Source organism: Schistocerca cancellata, chromosome 2 (assembly GCF_023864275.1).
Source record: "Schistocerca cancellata isolate TAMUIC-IGC-003103 chromosome 2, iqSchCanc2.1, whole genome shotgun sequence".
Lineage (NCBI taxonomy): Eukaryota > Metazoa > Arthropoda > Insecta > Orthoptera > Acrididae > Schistocerca > Schistocerca cancellata.
Genome location: NC_064627.1, coordinates 493,706,611 through 493,721,375, shown reverse-complemented (window position 1 = coordinate 493,721,375; position 14,765 = coordinate 493,706,611). Strand labels below are relative to the sequence as shown.

At 38.9% G+C, this 14,765-nt stretch overlaps 1 protein-coding gene across 1 annotated transcript in view; it reads left to right on the top strand.

Annotated features, from left to right (window-relative positions):
* The window catches only part of LOC126162015 (esterase FE4-like), a 431,873-nt gene extending 418,397 nt beyond the window's left edge, over positions 1-13,476 (top strand). Inside the window, exon 11 of the mRNA XM_049918237.1 lies at positions 10,047-13,476. Within this exon, the coding sequence (XP_049774194.1) occupies positions 10,047-10,227 (181 nt within the window). The 3' untranslated portion in view covers positions 10,228-13,476. The remainder of the gene's footprint in view (positions 1-10,046) is intronic.
* The last annotated feature ends 1,289 nt before the right edge of the window (positions 13,477-14,765 follow it).

Here is a 14,765-nt window from a genome sequence, read left to right as displayed (position 1 = left end):
ATATTATTTTGGATTGCACCCAAAAGGTAGTGAGCAAGGAGAACAAATTTTTATTCACTCAGGCCAGAAATGCATTAATCAAATTAAAATGCAAATAGCTGCCAAAAAACATACAATTAAAACAAAACGTGCAGAAAGAGTCAGCCAAAGGTTTTGCAAGTAGCTGGCAATGTGCCTTATGAGAAGTTGGTGATGGCCACTAGTACAGGAGGTACCGCCTTACATGGCTCTCCATCTATACGACTGACGCTCCAGTGCTCGCTCCATCCTTTTAAACTCGTGGACCACGCCACTGCGCATGTGGCCACAGATAAACAAGACACCAGTGATGTTGATCGGTGGCAAAGACGTACAATATGCATGAGTTACGTCTGTGGCTGCACATTCAATCCATGCTGGGAGGTCGATGTATTACTGGGAGCTGAACTGTAGCGACGTCTTTGTAAGTTCAATATTGAAAGTGCCGGATTCCACGATTTATCTAATGTGAAACCACTGTCGCTATTAATTAAATTCTTCGTCAAGCGGATTTCAATGGCCTCTTTTACTACGGAGTCCCAGAAAGATGAAACAGAAATCAGGATTTCAACATTTTCATATACCATAGAGTGACCAGAATCAATACAATGCTCTGCCACAGCCGATTTACTGGGTTGTAAGAGCCGAGTGTACCTGTGATGTTCCGTGCACCTCTCTTGGACTGTATGATTCGTTTGTCCGATATATGAAAGGCCACATTCACATGGTATCTTGTAAACTCCAGGCTTGCGGAGTAGTAAGTCATCTTTAACGGAACCCAGGAGTGCAGCCGTCTTCGCCGGTGGACGAAAAATCACTTTTACTTTATGTTTAGTGAGGATCCGTCCTATTTTGGATGAAAGGCTTCCCACATACGGCAGGAAAGCCACGGATTTAAATGTTTCCTTGTCATCTTCTGCATTCCTTACGGACACCTTAGGTTTTATTTGTAGTGCCTTACGTATCTGTTGTGGAGAATACCTGTTGTCCTCAAAAACTCTCTTCAGATGTAAAAGTTCGTCTTTTAAACTAATTTCATCAGATATGACGTGTGCTCGGTGTACCAAAGTTCTTAGAACACTACTCGTCTGCGAAGGATGGTGACAGCTATTTGCATGTAAATATAAGTCCGTATGGGTCGGTTTCCGATATACTGCATGACCCAAAGTGCCATCTTCTTTGTGCCGAACCAAGACATCCAAAAATGGAAGACATCCCTCCTTTTCCACTTCCATTGTAAACTGAATTTGTCCATGGATGGAAATCAGATGGTTTAAGAAGTCCTGCAATTTGTCCTCGCCATGGGGCCACACTACAAAGGTGTCATCAATGTACCTCCAAAAAACTGTAGGCTTCAAACTAGCAGACTCCACGGCCTTCTCCTCGAAGTCCTCCATAAATAAATTGGCCACCAAGGGTGACAAAGGACTACCCATGGCAACACCGTCAGTCTGTTCAAAAAAGTCGTTATTAAATAAAAAGTATGTGGAGGTCATCACATGGTGAAACAAAGCTAAAATCTCCTTATCAAAACTTTTTCCAATGAGATTTAAAGATTCAGAGAGAGGTACCTTAGTAAATAGCGACACTACATCAAAGCTGACTAATAGATCATAGGTGTTCAGTTTCAAAGATTTTAATTTGCCAATGAAATCTGCAGAGTTCCTTATATGATGATCACATTTTCCCACAAGCGGCCTCAATAGTCACGCCAGGTGCTTGGCACAACCATAGTTGGGAGAACCAATATTGCTCACAATAGGACTTAGAGGAACGTCTTTCTTATGGATCTTTGGGAGTCCATAAAGCCTTGGAGGCACTGCACCACTTGGTTTCAGTCTTCGTATGACTTCCGGTGGAAATGGGGAGGCATTCAAAAGCGACGCCGTCTTCCTTACCACCTTGTTGGTGGGGTCCTTACTGATCTTCCGGTACATACTATCATTCAGTAAGCTGTATATCTTATCATGATAGTCGTCACATGACATTAAAACAGTGGCATTACCTTTATCAGCAGGGACAACCACCGTTTCGGTATCTTGGCGGAGCATACGTAGTGCAGTCCTCTCTGCCACAGATATATTGCTTCTTTGTGGGAGAGCCTTCATAACAGCTCAACAAGTTTCATGTCTTATTTCATCTGCAGAATCCGTAGAGAGTGGTCGAACAGCTTCTTCAATGGCACTGGTGAATGCAGGTATAGGCAAAACCTTTGGCATGGGGTCAAAATTCAGTCCTTTGCTTAAGACCATCATCGTAGCATCATCCAAATCTCTACCCGTCATATTAATGATGGAGCGTCGAATGATACTTTCTTGCTGTAGAGATGGCTCAAGTCAGCTGAACTTTGCAGTCTGTCTTGATGTCGCTACCTCACGAACCCAGTCTGATTTGGCTCATGTTGTACCATCTATCCAGTTCCAAGAGTTGCTGGGTAACTCCACACACATCTTCAGGTGCAGACAATAAAGTTCTTGAGAAACAAGATTCAGTTTCCTTCGCGTAAATCAGATCCTCTCCTTAACGATAGCAGAACCAGCTTTAATTAAAATCTTATTCATGGAAGTCGATTTTATAAAATGTACTAACCTGGCAAACTTCGGAATTATGCCATGGTCACGGCACCTCAGTAAAAAACTTAAAGAGCTCAATAATCTCGCTCTCAAATGTCGTAGTTTGTCCAATCGTCGAACACATAAAACCATCTCCTCCCCGAAGAGGTACTTGATGTGAATCTTCAGGTTTTCGCGGCGCAAAGACTGCTCCATTAATTTTCGGGAATGCAGCCACATGAATTCAGCTTCTTCTTCTAATATTTTGGCTGTATACCTTTCAGCCATCTTCAGAGAGAGGCGTACGACTGACGCTCCAGCGCTCGCTCCATCCATCCATCTGCTAGTTTGAAGCCTACAGTTTTTTGGAGGTACGTTGATGACACCTTTGTAGTGTGGCCCCATGGCGAGGACAAATTGCAGGACTTCTTAAACCATCTGAATTCCATCCATGGACAAATTCAGTTTACAATGGAAGTGGAACAGGATGGATGTCTTCCATTTTTGGATGTCTTGGTTCGGCGCAAAGAAGATGGCACTTTGGGTCATGCAGTATATCGGAAACCGACCCATACGGACTCATATTTACATGCAAATAGCTGTCACCATCCTTTGCAGATGAGTAGTGTTCTAAGAACTTTGGTACACCGAGCACACATTACTTTTACATCTAAAGAGAGTTTTTGAGGACAACGGGTATTCTCCACAACAGATACGTAAGGCACTACAAATAAAACCTAAGGTGTCCATAAGGAATGCAGAAGATGACGAGGAAACATTTAAATCCATGGCTTTCCTGCCGTATGTGGAAAGCCTTTCATCCAAAATAGGACGGATCCTCACTAAACATAAAGTAAAAGTGATTTTTCGTCCACCAGCGAAGACGGCTGCACTCCTGGGTTCCATTAAAGATGACTTACTACTCCGCAAGCCTGGAGTTTACAAGATACCATGTGAATGTGGCCTTTCATATATCGGACAAACGAATCGTACAGTCCAAGAGAGGTGCACGGAACATCACAGGTACACTCGGCTCTTACAACCCAGTAAATCGGCTGTGGCAGAGCATTGTATAGATTCTGGTCACTCTATGGTATATGAAAATGTCGAAATTCTGACTTATGTTTCATCTTTCTGGGACTCCGTAGTAAAAGAGGCCATTGAAATCCGCTTGACGAAGAATTTAATTAATAGAGACAGCGGTTTCACATTAGATAAATCATATAATCTGGCACTTTCAATATTGAACTTACAAAGACGACGCTACAGTTCAGCTCCCAGTAATACATCGACCTCCCAGCATGGATCGAATGCGCAGCCACAGACGTAACTCATGCATATTGTACATCTTTGCCGCTGATCAACATCACTGGCGCCTTGTTTATCTGTGGCCGCATGCACAGTGGTGCGGTCCGCGAGTTTAAAAGAATGGAGCGAGCGCTGGAGCGTCAGTCGTACGGCTCTCTCTGAAGATGGCTGAAAGGTATACAGCCGAAATGTTAGAAGAAGAAGCTGAATACATGCGGCTGCATTCCCGAAACTTAATGGAGCAGTCTTTGCGCCACGAAAACCCAAAGATTCACATGTATGAAGGTATTTGTTAAATTACATATAACAATTTTACTTGACATCTGTGCAAAATCTCTTTAGTGATTTTTAATCCCCAAACATTGACAAGAACAAATAAACTGCTAGAAACACTGGAAATAAAAACCTTTTTACAATATAATACACTAAAGGGCCAAAGAAACTGGTACACCTGCCTAATATCGTGTAGTGTCCCCAAAAGCATGCAGAAATGCCACAACACAACATGGCATCGACTCAAATAATGTCTGAAATATTGCTGGAGAGAAGTGACACCATGAATCCTGCAGGGCTATCCATAGATTCATAAGAGTATTAGGGGGTGGACATCTCCTCTCAAGTTCTGCTGGAATTGCCCAAATCCATTGGAATGCACAATGGACATGAATGGATGCAGGTGATCAGAAAGGATGCTTACGAGGTGCTATCTAAAATTTTTGGGACTGGTGCTGCCATCTGTTGAAAACCTTACCTTTGGACTAATGGTCACCATCACCCTCGGAGTAGTTCCCATCCACAGGTACACACCTGTCCCAGTGCTTCTGCCACTGGTCAAATGTTTTCTGGAAGTCCTGTTCTTTGAGGGTGTTTCTCACCACCAGCAATGCTTCTTGAATCCTCTCTAGAGTGTTGAACCAATGGCCTTTCAACTTGAGTTTCAGTTTTGGGAATAGCGCGAAGTCGCAAGGTGCCAAATCTGGCGAGTATGGTGGGTGGGGTACAACCGCCATGTTGTTTTTTGCCAAAACGGTCCTGGTGAGCAAGGACATGTGACAGGGCGCATTGTTATGATGCAGCAGCCAGTTCCCTTGATGCCAAAGTTCAGGCTATTGTCGCCACACGTTTTCATGGAGCCATCGCAAAACGTCACAGTAGTACAGGGAATTCGCTGTTTGGTTGGGTGGGACAAATTCTTTGTGCACAATTCCTTTGGTATCAAACAAAATGATGATCATGCTCTTCACCTGTCTCACTTTTTTTAGTCTTGGAGAGTCCCGTCTCTTTCACTGGAATGATTGTTGCTTTGTCTCTGGGTCATAACCGTAAATCCAGCTCTCATCTCTGGTGATAACCCATGACAAGAACGTTGGATTATCAGATGCGGTCTGACGAGGGTCCATGCACACTTCAACATGCTGTGCCTTCTGATCGGCAATCGAGATCCTTGGCACAAATTTTGGCACAATGCATACCCAGTTCATTAGTCAACATTCATTGACATGTCCCATAACCAATACCTACTTCATCCACAAGGTCTTGAATGGTTTGACATTGATCTGCATGAACCAATTGTTGAAGTTTGGCAACAATGTCTGGCAGTGTGCGGCTAACGGGCCTTCCAGCATGAGCATCATCTTCGACATCTGTATGGCTGGCCCCGAAGCGAGCGTGCCACTCAAACACACACGTACGGCTCATACTCTGCCCCCAGATACCTGTTGAATCATTGCAAGGGTCTCTGTAGCACCTTTTCTGAGATTCACACAGAATTTGATACACACTCACTGTTCTGTTCGTGGCTCCATTGTAAAATCACCACACACCAAACACAGATTATTAAGGAAATCACTGTGGACATGCAACACGTTCTCCCAGCTGAATGCCACTCCACACTCTGACTCATCAGCTATGCAGCTCTCGCCACCTGGTGGTGCAAAGATCTAGTACTCCTACTTTCCAAATGGCAGCACCAGTCCCAAAAATTTTGGATTCTACCTCATATGTATGTGTCACCTGTCAGAGTCATATCTAGATGTATCAGGGGCTCCACATCACTCCAACTTCACATGCTGCACACCATTATAGAGCCTTCACCAGTCTGAAACAGGGTCCATGGATTCATGAGGTTGTCTCCATAACCACACATGTCCATCTGCTAGATAAATTTTGAAATGAGACTCATATGACCAGGCAACATGTTTCCAGTCATCAGCAGTCCAATGTCAGTTTGTTGACGGGCCCAGGTGAGGCATTAAGCTTTGTGTCATGCAGTCATCAAAGGTACATGAGTGGGCCTTCAGCTCTGAAAGTCCATATCAGTGATGTTTCATTGAATGGGTCACATGCCGACAGTTGTTGATAGCCCAGCACTGAAATCTGCAGCAGTTTGTGGAAGGACTGCACTTCTGTCATGTTGAATGATCCTCTTCAGTTGCCGTTGATCCAGTTCTTGCAGGATCTTTTTCCAGCTGCAGCAATGTCAGAGATCTGATATTTAACCAGCTTCCTGATATTCACAGTACACTTGTGAATTGGTCACATGGGAAAATCCTCACTTCATTGCTACCTCAGAGATGCTGTGTCCCACTGCTCACGCACTGACTATAACACCACATTCAAACTCACTTAAATCTCGATAACCTGCCATTGCAGCAGTAGTAACCAACTAACAACTGTTCCAGATACTTGTTGTCCTATATAGGCCTTGCCAACAGCAGCGCCATATTCTGCCTGGTTACATATCTCTGTATTTGAGTACACATGCCTATACCTGTTTCTTTGGCACTTCAGTGTAAATACACTAGTAAAAGGCAACAATTTACATTTAACATGCCAATAAAATAATAATCTGAAGAGTAAAACAAGGCAAACTAGCTTTCTTTTAAGGCTCTCAGAACCTCAGCAACCCTGTGAAAGCCATTAAGACTTTTAACTTAAACTTCAAATAGTTAGCTAGCAAGGATTTTAAAAACTAAGAAATTTGATAATAACAAGAAATTTACAGTTTTGGATAAAGATCATGGAATTTGGTTTCAGTAACACACAATATACAGTAAAACAAATTGAAAGGAATTCTAAAGCCAGAAACACATATTAAAAAAGGGAAATAACTTGTAAAACTTTAAGCAACAAAACATGCCTCAGTTAACTCAAATTCTCAGACCTGCACTGGAACACATGGAGGAGAATGGCAGATGACAAAACAATGAAGTTGGTGAAACAAGGGACCAAGCAAACTCTCCAAGCCAAGTTGCCACAGGCATGCTTTCCAGAAGGCACAAATGTTGGGAAATATGTTCACCAAATTCTCTTCCTTCTGTATCACCCAGAGTTTGACTGGGTGGGCCCAGCACACTTCCATTGAGAATGCATCAGCCCTTCCAACCAGTACTTGCAATTTATTGTGTCACTTACACCAATGTGTATTATAGCCAAGTAGCATCCAGCCAGAATGTTTGCTTCCTCTTGTGGCTCAGCACTGCCCCTATATGTTGTGATGGACCAGCACTGCCTTTTCCCATCTGCTATAGTCCAAGATTGAAAAACAGAATGTGTCAAACTGGCACAGCAAGTCCTTTCAAGCCTTGCAAGTGGTCAGGCCACATTCCCAAAAAATGAAGATAATGTAGACAACTGTGGAGAAGCAAAGAGAGCAAAGAAAAGAAATGGAAAGAGAGACAGAGGGGGAGGGGGGGAAGTGTTGGGCCCTGCCCACTCATCTCTTATAGGGTGCCTAAAGGATGCTGCTTTCTCAGATAGCTATACAACAATTCAAGCAAATCACATTAATGGTTTTTATTACAATAAAGTAGATTGACAATACTTAACTTTGGTTTACAACAAGTTGTTGCAAGCAATGGGCAACATGCAAATACTCAATGTCCTTCGCTGTAGACAATGTCCATACAAAAAAATTAATGTAAGGCACAAGTCTCAGTATAACAGTTAGGATGATGATCTTCTATGACCTCTTCTAATCCTGGGTCTACTAGTCCATCTTCTACTGCCCGGCCGAGGCTGGCAGGAGGGGTACTTATATTCTCTTCTTGTAGAAGCCGCTCCCTGTTGTGGTGACATCCTAGTGAGAATGCTATTGGCTGACATTGTCTCACAGCCTTCTCTGCTCTTGCGTTCTTCATTTTTGTGCTGGCACTTTTCGTTATGCTGAAATAGGAAGGAGATGGGCAGAGAGAGGAGAGAGAAGGAGTTGGAAAGAAAGAAGACAAAGAGAAGATGTACAGAGGGAAGGGTAGAAGGAAATGGACAGAGAGAATGGAGAGAAGGAGTTGAATAGAGAGAGGGGGAGGAGGAGATGGGTAGAGAGAGAGGGAAAAGGTGGAGATGGTCAATGAGAGGGGGGAGGAGGACATGGAAGAGAGAGGGGGAAGAGAAGATGTGTGGTGTATATGTAACATATTCTTTTGTGGGAAAATCCACAGGTAAAAACCTGGATATTTCCTTTAGTTGTGCATGTTTCTAAAGCTCTGTTCATTCCTGATTTGCCAGTTAGCACCTTCTGTTGTAAATCTCATTTTTTATCTTCATTTTCCTTTTTTCTTCCTTCATTTACTGCATTTTCATATCTCCCCCTTTCGTTGATCCAATTTAATAACTCCAGTGTTATCCAAAGATTTCTGCTAGATCTTGTCTTTTTGTGTGTTTGATCCTGTGCTGCCATCATTATTTTATCTATTCTTCTTCTATTGTTCCCTTTCCCCTGGTCCAAGGCCATGTCTTTTCTACTTAGTTGTTTCTATTGTAGTGCACCAGGAACATCCAAGTGTAGACACAGTTTCCTTTCACCTGAATGCAACGTAATAAACACTTGTATGTATGTTGTTTGTTTCCAAACAAAAAAATTTTGTTGAATCATACTGGCATCACTTTATTAGATAGTCACTTGCCCTACCTGTTTTATCATTTAAAAAAATTAACCAGTGCTATGCTCAGTGATAGACAGTTATTATGTGCTAATGTGCTACAGAACACTGTAAATATTGCATCAAAATTATGCCATTTTGCTTCAAATACAAGCTGGAAATTGCACTAAAATTATGCCATTTCTCTTCAAATTTTAGCCCTAAATCCCACTAAAATTATGCCATTTCTCTTCGAATGCATGCAGTTATGCAAATAACTGCAACAACTAGAAACCAGTGTCGAGTATTATGATCAACTCATAGAAGTGACACAACAATCTGTTTACTGCTGCACATGTTCTTCTGGCACTATGAGTGCTATGTTGCTCATAGCACCGAGACAGTATTTTCTTTGAAATTGCATTTTGCATATTGTGTAAGCATAGAATGTAAGGAATTTTTAAAGTACAATTTGGTGATGGCAGTGTAGGTGTTGCACTATTAATTATAAAATTCAAAAATAACGTTTCAGTTTTTATATATATTAAATTAATATGTTCAATTTAATTAGGATTACTACACTTGTAGGTCAAAACCCTATAGGCTAGATGGTGGTAAAACAAGTGAGTATACCAGGAAATTTAGTATGAAAGTTTTTTTCTGTAAATGATCTGCAAAAGAGGCTATTATTCAGTAGATCTTTGGAGGAGAAAGTGAGATTTAAAGAGATAGGTAGATATACTTCCAATGTAAATCTAACAACAAGGGACATGGGATGAAGCCCACTGATTTGTTTACATAAGACTGAAAATTTTTAAATACTTGCAAAATATTTTGATTAGCTTCTTAACTGTTCACAACCAGTCCATAAGCTTGAATACTCAGTCATAAAAATCTTGAAGAAGTTTTACAACTATCTGTCAAAGAAATTGAAGAACTTATTAAAACCTTATAAAGCTTTCTTTCAAATATTCAAGTTATAAAAAATTAAAAATATTCATGCTTTTGTTGGCATTAAATGTTTTCCTTTCTAATTATATATTTTCATCATTTCGTATTCCCATATCAAGATTTCATGTAACATCAAATTTTCTGCTTTTGTTGGTATTAAATGTTTTCCTTTCTAATTAGATATTTTCATCATTTCATATTCCCATATCAAGATTTCATGTAACATCAAATTTTCTTTCTAGATCATTCATGTAATCTGTAGCAATAGGATTTGAATTTCACAAGAAATTATCAGTGTGAAGCAGAACTAAATTCTTAAGTTTCAGTTCTATGAGAAATATGTTTGAATTTGTTTCAGTGATCCAACATACGAATTAAATGATGTTGTGACAGAGCACTGGCCAGCCTACACATTAGAAGACCCTGCATTTGCAGACATTGGACAGGAACTGAAAATCAAAAGAAATATTAACAGCCAGTACTTCAATTTCTGGTGGGATACATACTATCCAGCACGTCTTCAATCTGCTAAACAATGACTATCTAAAATCAACTGATGAAGGCTCTGTTGATTTTGCTTGTTTAAGTTTCTCAACTTTCTCTCCATCTTTCTGTTCGCATTTCCTGTTTAAATGTTTCATTCGATTAAGATAGAAAGGAATGTGCTGCATTTGGTTATGAAAGGATACTCATTTCGCATTGAAAACCAGCACAAAAACAAAACAAAAAATCATACAAATAAATTATTATTCAAATGGATCATCACTTTAGTGCTTCAGAAAACAGAATGACCTCATATGGATCACTGTTTAAATGATAAGTTCAAACCATCTTTTTAAAGGATTGTAAAAAACAAACAAAAACAATTTTATTGGAGTAACTGAATTTGAAAAAAAAATCACACATTTTGCATGGAATATAGAACAAATGAGAGAGAGAGAGAACACATTCATAACGGTGAAAGGTCAAGATGTAAAGTATGTGAAGTGCATCTCTTGGAAACCATCTAACAGAGATGTCCATGCTCGAATAATTTGGAATCAAAATGTTATCATTTACCAGTTGTAACAGATAAATTTCACCAAGTACATTATTAATCTTATTTTACATATTTATAGTTACTGGAACAAAATTAATTTATTTAACATTCATGTAGTACAGTAGCACCTAACTGACATGACTGTTAGTACCAAGTGTTTCTGGAGCCCTTATTAGACAAAGAAATTAAGCTATGTATACTGACGAACAGTATCATAGTAATGTGTGTCACCAGTACAAGTAATAGGGGAAATGGAGTTAATGAATCTGAAATAAAATTTCCAAATAGAAAGCACAACCATAATTTTTTAAAATGTAACTTCACACACAAAAAATTAAAATCATTGTAGAAAAGTAATTTTCAAATGAACTTTAAAGATTGAGGTAAATAATCAGCACAATGTCACATAAAACTGAAATTAGACCAAATGAAACTAATCAGTTTATCATATCAATGAAAATAATCAATGTTTGAAAATATAAGCTATTTGGATGGATAAAAAAATCTATTCACCAAGTAGCAGCAGGAGGAAACACATATAAAGGATATGAAAATATGCAACCTTTTAGAACCAGTGGCTCCTTCTTCTGGTAGAAGACTTGAAAGGTAGAAAAGAGGGATGGAGGAAAGGGAATGGTGAGGCTTAGAACATGGGGAGACTTATGGAAAAGTCAAAAAGAATCCTGGGTCAAGGGAGACTTACCGCAGATGGGATGAGAAGGAAAGACAGATTGTTGGTACCAGACAAGATTTTAAAACTAAAAGATTGGACAACTTTTCGGTAACTCTCCCCATTTCCTAAATCTCATCAGTCCTTAAACTTCATCCCTCTTCTTTTACCTTCAACTCCTCTGCAAGAAGAAGAAACCATTGACTCCAAAACCTTGCATATTTGCTTATCTTCTATATGTTTTTTCTCTTGCCTTCACTTGGTGAGTAGATTTTTTATCCATCCAGTAATAATCATTTTATCAGTAACTCCACATTCTGTGAAACTATTTCTTTCCAAACTAAATTTTCAACTGACAACCTCCAAATATTGAACAAGATGTAATAATATTCAGATTCCTAACATATAAACAAATTTTAAGTACTCGGAACACATAAGATAATTTAATCAAAATCTCTATCTTATCATCAGGTGAACATAACATTAGATGAATGAATCATTTGAATACATTTATTTTCTTTTTTAAAATCTGAAATCACTGTTTTTAAATAGTTATGGGCTTCCTTATTTCCATTACATAAGTTGAAGTTTTGTGAGCTAGTGGACAGTGAAGGTCACAGCTAAGTCAACAGACTCATACCTCATATCAAGTGACAGCTGCATAATGTCCTGTAGACAGAAACAGTTCTATTTTGAAAATTAGTTCATATCACTCATAAGATGACAGAAACTGAGTTCCATTTACAACAGAAAACATTTATGGCAGTGGCTGGAAGTATAACATCTTCTCAAGGAATACAGACATCATTTACAATGTTTGTTAGTTAGTTTCATCATCCATGGATCATGTGCATGATAAATCGTAATGATGTGGAATGAGTCATTTTACACTCACATGGCAAACTAATTTCTAAGAATGACTTTAATGTAGCAAATTCAGGGAAAGAGGTCCTGAAAGAGCACTTAGAAGACACAGAGATAGTTTCTTTCAGGTTGCACAGTTGCTTGTTGAGAATGAATGTGCCACTCAGAAAATACACACAATGAAAGTACTTTTAGTCAGTAACAAATGTCTAGAAAAGCTAATGTAAAACAAGGGTAATATGGTGACCATTTTCATTTCACATATTCATTGAACATAGGAGGAGGATGGAACTGCACAAAATGAATATGCTTTGTGCATCATTAAGCAATTATGATTAAAAATGAAACCAGTGCTGGAATTTTCAAAACATATAGCAGAAAAAAAACAACTATCCTCTTATCTGATCTGTGGATTTGTCTTAGATCATAGGTAATGGCATTCACAGGTCATTACATGATGCCATCCTGAGTGCACCACATTTAATGAAAGAACAGCTTGTTCCTTTCAGTATGAATATAGCAGTAATCTCTAATTTTTATTAAGGGACTAAAATCATTCCTGGTCACTATCAATTGAATTCACAGCTTGAACTAAGGGTAAGTGCAGTTCACATCCAACATTCTTATTGTTTCTTTTCAGTCAGTAATCTGAAGCCATTTGATATGCTTTAAAGTTTTGAGAAAGAACAGGAAAATTAGTGATCTCATACTTAGCTGCTGAATTAAATAGCTGTTTTAAAATGTCATGCTGATCTCATTGCCAAATTCTAATGGAGTTGATATGCAAAGCCTGTCATCAATTACTTCATTGGTACCCCACCAGGAATTGAACATGAGACTGCTGGGTGTGAAGTGTGAAACATAGACACCGCTCCATAAAGAATCAATCGAGTTAACAAATGTATCTCCAATTGTGTCTCATGTTAATAGCACTGACAGTAGAGTTAGCACAGAAATACTCCAAAATGCAACAGAGAGAACAAAACTTTTTGTTTTATATACTTCTATGAAGTTTATAAAGTACAATATTTGAAATGTAGCTCATCCACATGTGTTGTGTGCATTTCATGTATTAATGGATTATTAAATTAGAGTACAGCTTCTACCAAAGTGAAATTGTAATGCTGTGAAATGGCTGTGTAATATTACCTTGCATGTGAAAAACTAATATTTTTACAAATGGAAATAAAATATATTTATTTTTACTTTTCTATATATATTGTGAAGTTTATTGCCCAATTAATTACTCATAAACTATTTCATTGCACACTTCCTAAAAAAAACTTTTCAGATATTACATATGATGCCGGCCGCTGTGGCCAAGCGGTTCTAGGTGCTTCAGTCCGGAACCGCGCTGCTGCTACGGTGGCAGGTTCGAATCCTGCCTCGGGCATGGATGTGTGTGATGTCCTTAGGTTAGTTAGGTTTAAGTAGTTCTAAGTTCTAGGGGACTGATGACCACAGATGTTAAGTCCCATAGTGCTCAGAGCCATTTGAACCATTTTTGAACTGTTAGATCTGAAAACTAGACAATGTATCTCTTTGATGTTTATATGTATTTGTCAGCGTTACTACACAATTAACCTTCTGAAGGTAAGCAATGACCATAAATTCTGACTCATAATTTACGATATAGCGGGGCACTGAGTCACAGATAGGCACAACAAAAGCTTTCAGCCATTAAGGCCTTCACAACTCGCACACACGACTGCAGTCTCAGGCAACTGAAACCACACTGCAGTGTGTCTATTGCTGACAAAGGCCTTAATGGCTGAAAGCTATAATTGTGAGAGTCTTTTTGTTGTGCCTATCCGTGACTCAGTTATCCTAGATTTTCCATTGTTTGACTCATAATTTATTACTTTTCTCAATTAAATGTTCCTTTATAACATTAAAAATAACAAAATATAAATGTGGTGCTCGCTAATGATTATATTCATTATAGATAAATTTTCTTAGTTGATATGTTTCCATCCACAATGATTCTTTCGTGTCATATAGAAATCACATCAATGTTATTCGTAAGAGAACATCTTAAACCACTTCTAATGAGTTAAATATTATTAACACTATGTAATAGGAGTGTTTTATTTTTGTTCCCATGCAATGTTCCTTAAGAATTTATGGTCTTCCTAAACAAATATATTATTTTATTGTGGTAGTGCTTGTATTAGTTGATTCTAAAACAAAATGTATTTGTGGAACTTATTAAAAAAGGTACTTTGACACTGCTAACTGAAAAGTAGCATAAGTGTTGATAGAATACACTAATAAAATTATCCATAAAAATGTACAGCCCCTAAATGGTCATGTAACACTATTCATCATAAAAAATGGCTCCCTGATGGCACATGTATAATCTTTGTCTGGAAGAAGTAGACTGGTCTGAAGTGGATGTCGTCCAGAGTTATTGTAGTTAGGACAAAGGTGTTGTCTGACCCACAGAGCATGGCAATGGCTGAAGTGCCACAATTAGTGAAGGTGAGTAATGATACTGATCCCCT